A 9909-nucleotide genomic window follows, 5' to 3' on the forward strand; every position below is an offset into this window, starting at 1 on the left:
GTGTTCCCTGTCATTTTCCTGTTTCTTTTCTCATTTTGGCCAAGGGCGGGCTCCCTGGGGCGGGTGGGGAACTGAGGAAATATTAGTGATTCATAGGTTTGTACAGTGTTTTATACTTTGCAAAGCACTTTATTAGCTCACACCTGTCCACTCACATGAAACTTGTGTAGGCCCTGGGAGGCCAAGGGTAACTCTCATTGTGCCCTCAAATGAAGCACAGAGGCTGTTACATGCGCAGGCCACCCAGTGGGCTGCCTGGGCCTTGGGTCCCCACCTGTGGATCTCTCTAGGATCCAAAATGAGATCAGAAGTGTCTCTTTTATCCATCTTTTCCTGGCCTCCCTTCTCCCCTTCCTGGTTCTTCTTCACTCCTCAGGTTGGTGCTCTCACTTCTTGAAAGCTCTAGGCCCCCCCAGGCTCCCCGTTGGCTCCTGGTACTACTGAGGTCAGCTGAGAAAGAGCAGGAGATGGAGGCAGGCAGCCCAGGCTGCAGATGTGAGGGATGCGAGGCCAGGCCCACCGAAGGCTGAGCCTGGATGCTTCCAATATCGGATTCTCCTGCCTTGTGGTCATCTGTTTGTCCATCACCCCAGGACAGAGCAGACAGAGGGGCAAAGCACTGGGGGCCCCAGAGCCCAGCTTCCCCTCGGCCTGGGGACCATCACAGCATTTCAGTATCAGTCACATTTTAAACTGATCAGCCTTTGTATAATGTTTTTTAAATCATTTCTAAATAAAAGAAAAATACAGAATGTGTCATTTCCCTTGCATGCGGGAACAAGTATCAGGTAGGTTCTGAGAGGAGCCTATGAAACTTCTGGGAGAAGGGGAACAGGATGGTTTGGAGTATCTGGGAGCTACCCCATGCATCTCATCTGTCAGTCCAGCAATCAGAAGTCCCCTCTCCCCAAAAGGCTGGCCCAAAAGGCCCAGTGTTACTGGGATCCCAGGAATACAGCCTGACAATGCCTCACTGGGATCCAGGCTGACGGAGCAACCTACCCTAGGGGGAGTATAGGAAGGGTCATTCCTCTCTGAATTCAAAGTACATGGTGCCATGGCCAGGAACAAAAGCGAGAGCCTAGTTCTCAGCAATAATGGGCAGATAAAGGGAGGTCAGGTCAGCAGCTTTGGGGTCTTACCAAGAGTCCTAGCCTGGTTCTGGAAGTCAGTGACAGGGAAGGCTGCCCCAGGACCCAGACGGCTGGAGGTGTGGGGTGGTTGTGAGCACGAAGGTCTGAGCTGGTTTGGGTGCAGGCTGGGAAGCAAACCAATTCCAGGTGGTGGGAGGGGCCAGAGGTTACATGGTGACCCAAGGCGAGGATATGGAGGCAGCCCTGCAGAGACTTCCTTCCAGTCCCCCCGTGACCTACTCCACTCTTCCTCACGTCTCCGGGGGTAGTAAGTTGAGAGACACCGGACAATGGGGACGACGCAACCAGGCGAGCCGGAAAGAACGACGGGCGGTGGGAGGTGACTCGAGGGGCGTAAAGTCAGTACCAAGAGGTGCAGGCGATAAGGAAGCGCACGTCATCCAGCGGCCCCCAGGGGCTGGGCTCGGGCTGGGGCCGCTCAGGGCCCTCGGGCGCGGTAGGCTGGGGTTGCGCCGGCTCCGCAGCGCCCTCGCCGCCGCTAAACTGAGCGCCCATGGTCTGCAGGAGGAGAGGCCTGTCAGGTGTTGGGCTAGCCGCACGCCACCCAGCCCCCGCCCCTGCCCCTGCCCCGCTCCCGTCCGGCCCTCACCTCAAGATGCCGGAGAAGCTGCTCTGGAGTATCCCAGCGCCGGCCTCCACGTTCCGCTCGCCCGCGCAGCGGCGTTGAGAAGGGCCGACGTCGTGACGTCACCGCGCGCCGACACCGCCCTCGAGCTTCCAGAGCGTAGTTTCTGGCCCCGGGGGCGGGGCCCAACAAACTCGACCCCACCCACCAGCAACGGGCAAACCCCGCCCCAACGTCCCGAGGACCCGCCCCACGCACAGCCGGGAGACTAATGGAATGCCCACCGCAGTAAGAGTCTTGCTGAGGTTTGTCTAAGGCTGTCCGAGGCCAGCAACCTCCATCTACCTCCGATCAAAGAGAATAAGAGTGCCCTGTAGTAGCCGGATGCCCCAGAGCCCTTATACAGGACTCTGCCCCAGAGTCCACACACCAGCTCAGGGGAGAACTGAAATAAGTTCTCATCCTTTGAAGCCATAAGTGTGAGGCCAAAGTTGCGTAGAAAATGTTAAGAACTACAGTGTGGGGTGGGATTGTGGAACTGAGGGGTGTGTGTGCCCATTCTACCCCACCTTCCCCCTGGAACAATGGTGGGGCTGGGTGCAGGCGGAAGCCGACAAACACATTCAGAACGGACAGAAGCAAAATGCCTTTAATTGGGTGGCACAGAGAGGAGCCATAGGGCCTGACAGCCAGCATGACATGGCAGATTTTTGCAGTAACTATAGATTCAGGAGATGGGCACAGGTGAAGAAGGGTTGGGTATCCAGCTACTCGATACCAGTGAGCTCTCTGCCACCTCCCTGCCAGCGTCTGGGACAGACTGGGTGGGGTGTGAAGAGGGAGCCAAAGTCCAGAGCCAGGAGCCCATGAATCAGCATGGAAAATAATTCAGGTAAGGCTAGAGAGACAGGTAGGAGCATTGTCAGTAGGTGCTTCACAGACCACACTTCACCCTCTATTTTCAAGGTGCTTGCCTCCACCCTCGCCCAAGGCCCTTTGTTCCAGCTCAGCCCTTAAGAGCCACACTCAAAGCCCCTTTCAGGTTCCACTGCTCCTATGAGTCACAATCCAGTATAGAACTCTCAATGCTTAAAAACTAAAACTCCTTCCTTGCTCAGGTGGGTAAACTCAATAATTTATTAAAATTGTTACTGGTCATAAATCAGAGCCCTGACCCTAACCCAACAGACATTAGAGAAGGAAACAAAGGGGCTCAGACAGAAGAAGGAACATGCCTAGACCACAAATCCCCTCTGGCCTGGCAAAGCTCAGGCCAGAACATTCTTCCAGCAGGTGATAATTTATGTGCATTATAAAAATGATATACACATTTCTAATGCCCTACCTAACACCTTCAGTGTAAGGTCTCATGGGCATTTCAAACTTAATAGCTTCAAAACCAAAAGAAGCTAATGAGTTTTGTCTCTTCCTTTCCAGTACTCATTTCTTTATCTTATCAAACTGCAAAGCTGACCAGTGCTGACTGTAGGCAATTCTGCACAACTTTATTGGCAGTTTCTGAAGCATTAAATGCAAAATCTGCTGTAGTTTTTTAGTAGGTACCAATTATCAGGTTACAGAAATTTCTATTCTTAGATTACTAAGAGGTTTTTCTGTTTTGTTCTTTAGTTAAATGATTAGTGGTGTAACTGCTGTCTTCTTTATGAGATTCTATATTCCAAAAGGGCAGGGCAGGTGTATTTTATTCATCACTACATCACTACTGTATAGCACATAATATGTTCTCAAAAAAAAAAAAAAGCTGTTGAACAAATGACAAAACCACAGATACCACTTTCCTGTTCAGACCCTTTCAACTGCTCTCCAGTGCTGACAGCACAGTTTGTCAGTGTGGTCTCCAAACTGCCCCATCAGAATCACACAAAGAAGCTTATTAAAATAACCACGTTTGGGCCCCATTCCAGACAAAGGGAATCAGCAGCTAGGGGTGATGCCAGGAATCTACATTAACAAACATCCCAGCATAGACCAAAGGTCAAAACCACAGGCCTACAGTCAAAACTTCTTGACATGGAGGAGGCGGGGTTGGAGGGCTGAGTGAAAAAAGTGAAGGGATTAAGTACAAATTGGCAGTTAGAAAATTGTCATGGGGATATAAAGTATAGCATAGGGAACATAGTAATATTGTAATAACTATGTATGGTGTCAAATAGACTTATTGCAGGATCCCTCTGTAAATTACATAAATGTCTAACTACTATGCTATACACCTGAGTAATATAATATTGAATGTCAACTGTAATTGGAAAAAAGAATTCTTGACATGGACATTTAGAGTTCTCAGTACTCTGGGAATAATACTTTTCCCCTTCACATCCTCCACACTTCTCCATCTCTGCCTGAAGTGCTTTCCCACTGTCTACACATATTCAATTATCTACTCATTTCTTGAAGCCCAGACTAAAGGAACCGTTCTCCATGAAATCTTCCTGGATCTCAAAAAGTGTCTCACCAGAGCTTCCCAAGCCACTTATGGTACATTTTTAAGAGTTATGTGTGCTACAACTTCTCTCGCCTGCTACACTGTGAGCCCGTCAAGGCAGGAGTAGCACTAAGTTGCCTGACTATCCCACATGGAGCCTTGCCTGGAGGGATCAATGAACATCAGACGAATGAATAAATGAAGGGAGAATGAAGAGAAATTTTGCCCACATTAAACAGGAAGTGTAGTACTGGGCATTTGTTCTACTTTGCAGTTTCTATTCTCATAAAAACATCTGCTGCTCTTCCAAAGGAAGAAGAGATTCTAGAGCTTCACACCCCGAATCTCCAGGGTTAGGGCCCAAGAACCCCCTTAAAAAAAAACCACACACAAAAACCCAGATGACTGTGATTTTCATGCAATCCCCACCTCCATAGTCCTCCTCAGCTCCTAAGAGCAACCTCCCCTCTTTCCCTCAGTCACAGTTCTTTTTTCTGTCTCAGTCTGCTGGCTCAGGACACCGCACACAGGCAGATACAAACTATAAAACAATTTGATAAGTGATAAAATCAGACAAACCAGAAGGAAGCTTTGCCCAGAGAGGGGATATACTGAGCTAAGTTTTCAAAGCCAGGATGAGCAGGTACTCAGGCAGTGCTTGCTAGCTCTATACCTTGTGACAGACTGGCAGTGTGTAAGTATGCCCTCACATGTGAGGAGAACCTACTGGCATGAATACAGTGTGGCTCCTATTATAGGTGGCATCTCTTTCCCCTACCCTCAAAAGGCAGAAGAGAGGCCCAGATACCTGTCAATGAGGGAATCCCGCATGCTGGTAGCAATGGTGCTAGGCTGGGCTTCATTCAACTTGAAGACACTCTCCACCACCGATAGCTCTGTGCTGGTTGTGTCCAGGCCACAGAAGGCACACCAGTCGTTCACCACCATCCCAGCAGCGATCACCTCGCTGCCTCGGTTCACAGTGCCCGCCTGCCAAGTGATGGCTCAATGTGGATCACGGCATCAACAACCAAAGTCTCTCCCATAGCTAATGAAGACTCTCCCCAAACCCTGCCCCGGACCTACAGCCCCAATCCCAAACTGTGACATGTAATAATCCAGACTCTCAAACCCTGGGCAAAGGGATATGCATCAGCAGGAGACAGAGGTCACAGAAAAAGAATGCTTACCACAAGGGGGACCTGAAGAAGAGAGGACAGCTCATCTTGGTCTTCAATGGAAGTCTTGGGATGTACCAGCCCTCCCTGATTGCTGAAGACACAATAGCTTCCTACTAGCACCTGGTCAGCCACTGTCTGTCTGAAGACTTCCACCTTGAGTACATCAGCCAGGATTTCTTCTGTTTCCTGTCAAAGGTACTGTGCTCAGGGCCCAGAACTTGGAAGCCAAAGAACCTGAGGCCCTCCATTCCCCAAACCAGGTAGGGCTTGATGCCCTAAGCCCCTCATTCCTCTGGTATGTAGCTGCATAAGGGAAGCTTCACCCAGAAAAGGAGAGGATACAGCCTGGAGCAGAGTTCAGGCATGCTATGGAGCCCCTAATACCTATGTGTGCCCTGAACAGCCAGGGGCTGGTCTCCACACCATACTCTTCCCTCTAACCCACACTCAAGAGTTCAACTGTCAATCGTCTTCCCTGGCCCTGGCTAGAGGACCTGACAAGTCAATCTCCTTGATTCTGAAGGATTAATACCCTCTCTAGATTCTGTCTGACACTGACCACACCACAGAAGGCCTCTACCACTACTATTCCAATGAGTGCCTAAAATGCAAGAGCCTGGGTATAAAGAGAAACCACAAGAGATACCCCTAATTCCTGCCTGCTAGGCAAGAACAGTGTCTAACCACTGACTAGGCTAGTCCTGTGACTCTTGGGCTAAGCTAGCCTGCCTTACCCTGTCCAGGTCTGGATGGACCAAGGCCACATAATCGTTGCAGGTGGTGACGTTGCCCAGGGCTGAGAGCCGCTCCTCCACCCGCCGGATCTGCACTGAGTCTGGGAGGCAGTTGCGAATGTGTTGCAGCTCCTGGTCGGTGGTGTTGTTGGGCACCAGGAGACCATGCCTGTTCCCTGGAGAGACCCAAATTGGGGGAGGGCAAGGAAGGACCATGAATTTACAAAATGCCTGCTCAGCCCTGGGGGCTGAAGATACAACCCAGCCCAATTAGCTTCTCCAAGAAAGCTTCAGGCCCAGACTCCAGCCCTTCAACTCACTGATCCATACAACACCCAAGTAGACTGGGAGTCCCACTGGGCAGGCTAGTGATGGCCCAGGAGTCTGTCCCAACACATTCTACCCACTTTTGTCATCATCACCCAGGGGACTAGGACTAGCAGGTAGGGGTCCTGGCATTAGTTGTAAATTTTATTACTTAAAAATTGAGATGATAATAATGATTAAAAAAAAAATGAGATAACACTACACACCTACCAGAATGGCTAAATTTTTAAAAAGAACATCAATAACAAGTGTTGGCAAAAATATATGGAGCAACCAATAGGAGTGTAAATTGGTCGACTGCTTCAGATAATTATCTGGCATCATCTATTACACTGAATATTCACATACCCTGTGACTCAGCCATTTTCTCCTAGGTATTATATATCCGATAGATATACATACATGTGTTTACTAAATAACATAGCAGCACTATTTATAATAGACCAAACTGAAAACTACCCACTGTCAACAGAATGGATAAATGCATTGCCCACTGTCAACAGGATGGATAAATACATTATGGTATACTTACATAAAACGTACTATACAGCAACAAGAATGAACAAAATAAAATTATATTGTAACAACAATGACTAAACCTCTGCCTCCCTCTGCATGGACACAGTTCCATGAACATCTGAGCTCTGAGATACTCCAATCATAAAAAAATTATTATAATAAAAAAAATTTTAGCAAGACCACCAAAAGTCAAGCTAAATTCTCCCTTGTTACATAAGAACTTGCTTTAAGTCCTAAGGTCATAGTTAGGGATAAGTGTGTTTTGTCTGAATAAGAAAATACTCAAGAGGCCAACATCAGCCTGATTATGATAAAAAATAAAGGAACAAACTCCTTTACGACCCCAATGAGCAGAATTAGAAATAAGGAGTGGCAGTGAAGGGAGACAGAAACAGTTCAAAGAAAGGACCAATGGCCAGAGTCAATAGTGCTGAGAGGTAGGAGGGCAGGTTGGGATGCCACTCAGAGACACAGTCAAGGGAATTTAAGATTTCAATGGATAACTGAACAAGATGATCCAGAATCTCAGCTTGTCATTTTTTTTAGAGGCAGAAATGGATGTTCAGAAAGAAGTTGCAACTTGCCCAGAGTCAGTGACAGGGGAGAAATGACATTCCAATCTTAGGCGTGGAACTTGGTGAGTCGCTTGGGTTCTATGAGTCTCAGCTTTCTCTTTAGTCAAATTAGGCCAATAATTCCTACTTCCCAGGATCTTCGTGAAGAAGGAATGGAAACAAATGTAAGACCGAAAGCACTTAATGTTATTTGTCCCTGATCGACTGACACTTAGGCTGCAGTTAGGCCCTGGTCTCAGACATTCATTCTGTAGTTTCCGAAGAGAACAGAAGAAAGCCTGGAAATTCTTGGGTCGCTCGGGGTCCCCTCCAGGGGTATAATTAAAGGTGTGGGAGGTTCCACTCCCACCCTCGTTGTCTTCCACCTGGCTTACCCACACACATACGACCGATGATACGGCAGCCGGCGATGGACGCGTGCACCACAGGGATGGTCTCGGCGAGCTCGCCCTCGAACACACTGTAGAAACATGATCTCGGTGGTCACAGGGATGAGGAGCCTGAGCCCTCACTCTGCCGGAGCCTCCGACTTCCAGCACGCCTCCCCACCACCCATCCGCGCACTGCCCGCAGGCTCCGAGGCTCCCGCCTCACCTGTAGAAGTTCTCTGACCCTCCGATGGCCACCAAGCAGTAGGTGTTGGTGAGTTTGGCAAAGCAGCCGACCTCACAGTTGTTCTCGAACGACGCTCGGACCGCCATGAAGCCTGGGGGCTGTGGAGTCGGGAGTTCAGGGCTGGCGGATCCTCTCCCAGCCCCGAGTCCTGGTCCCCGGGCCTCGGCTCCTCAGGCCTCACGGCGACCCCACTCTTCTCGGCCCCTCAGACCTTCGGTCCGGCCCACTGGGCCCCTCCAGACTCTCCAGCTCTGAATCCTCCGGCCCCCACCCCTCGCGATCCGGGGCACCCGAGCTGACCCTTCCGGTCTCCCTCCACGCAGACTCACCAGGTAACCGCAAAATCCACACGCGACACCAGACCCTTCTCCTCCCTGAGTGTGTTTCCGTTTCCGTCTCCACCTGGGAGACTTCCGGGAGAGGCCGACGCACCCTGCCGCGCATGCGGCCACACTAGCTCCATCCTCTGGGAGGACTCTGTGGTTGCAAGGCGTTGGACGCGAGGCCGCCTGCCCCACCCCCAGGATGCTCTCATTCCTTCCTTCCTTCCTTCATTCATTCGTCGCTCACTCATTCAGGAGCTTTCTTGGAGGTACAATAAACCGAGACCTGTGGTTGGTTGGACGTAAGGCATAAGACAGGAGGAGCCAGGGATGTCTCGCTGATGAATTGATGATGTAGGTATTTACTGAAGTAAAGCCTGAGGAGGAAGAGCAGGTGTGGGGACGGTGACCAGCTAAGTGTAAGGTGCGGGACAGACGTTCAGGCCGGATCTGGAGCCCAGGGGAGAGTAAAGCGCTGAGATTTGCGGCTGAATCCTGGGGTGAATGAGGTCACCCATGGAGAAGGTGAGACTAGATGAGAAGTTAGACCAGGACAGAGGCTGGAGAAGAAGGCGCAGAGAGAAAAGTAGAGGAAACAAGTCTGAAGAAGGTACTGGAGAGAGGGGAGGATAGATGAAACAGGGTCTTAGGGAGGGTCCTGAGTGGGCAAGGGTGGAGGTGCTGACTGGCTTCCACTCTGTGCCCCTTGCATGTGCTTGGTCACTCAGCAGCCACTTTCTATCCCTGGGACAGATGGTGGTGGTTAAGGGATATGCGCTTGTGGACGAGATGTACTTGACCCACAATTTGTAGGATCTACAAGAGCCCCAGGAGCTCTCAGAATGTCACAGTGAGGGCAGAAGGTGCTTTGAGCCCCTTTCCTCCCCTCATCCCTCCTGTGGCCATCCACATTCTACCAAGGAGCCCTTCATAACTGGCTTGAGTGGTGCCCTCCCCCTCCACCCAGCACTTACTTCCATAACTCCACCTTCTTCAGGATACACCAAGCTGCAGCTGAGTCATAACATGTCTGCTTTTATTCATTTCTATCATGTAAAATACTATTCCTGGCAGGGGGTGAGCTCAGAAAAAGGACCCACAACTTGTCAGAGCCTGTGCTTCAAGGAACACTCAGCAAAAGTGTGTGCGTGTGTGTGTGTGTGTGTCAGAGTCTGGGTATACACATCCTCTGCATACTCCCCAGTTCCTCTCAGACCCACTCCGTCGTTCCCTTCCCTGGTCTCTCTTCACCTGATTCCCTCTACCAGGAATTTCTAAACCCTCTCTTCTCTCTGTCCAAATCCTCCCCATTCTTCAAAGCCTGGCTCAAAGGCTGCCTCTTCTAAGAAACTCCTTATGACTCCACCATCACCACAACTCTCTGCCCTTCATTCCTTACCACACTCTGTCACTGGTTAGCCTTTAATTAGATACAGCCTTGTTTTGCTGGCCAGTGGTTTATGCATTTAATCC

General features: G+C 50.1%; 1 protein-coding gene across 1 annotated transcript; it reads right to left on the reverse strand.

Moving 5' to 3' along the window:
- Nucleotides 1-2350: 2350 nt before the first annotated feature.
- EIF6 (eukaryotic translation initiation factor 6) lies at nt 2351-8593 on the reverse strand. Its single transcript, XM_011378318.2, has 7 exons — nt 8443-8593; nt 8093-8211; nt 7873-7958; nt 6078-6253; nt 5353-5529; nt 4971-5152; nt 2351-2617 (listed from the first exon to the last, which is right to left on the reverse strand). The coding sequence occupies exons 2-7, from the start codon at nt 8197-8199 to the stop codon at nt 2608-2610; spliced, it is 738 nt and encodes a 245-aa protein (XP_011376620.1). The 5' UTR covers nt 8200-8211; nt 8443-8593; the 3' UTR covers nt 2351-2607.
- Between the last annotated feature and the right edge of the window lie 1316 nt (nt 8594-9909).

This window comes from Pteropus vampyrus, unplaced genomic scaffold (genome assembly GCF_000151845.1).
Source record: "Pteropus vampyrus isolate Shadow unplaced genomic scaffold, Pvam_2.0 Scaffold336, whole genome shotgun sequence".
Taxonomy (NCBI): Eukaryota; Metazoa; Chordata; class Mammalia; order Chiroptera; family Pteropodidae; genus Pteropus; species Pteropus vampyrus.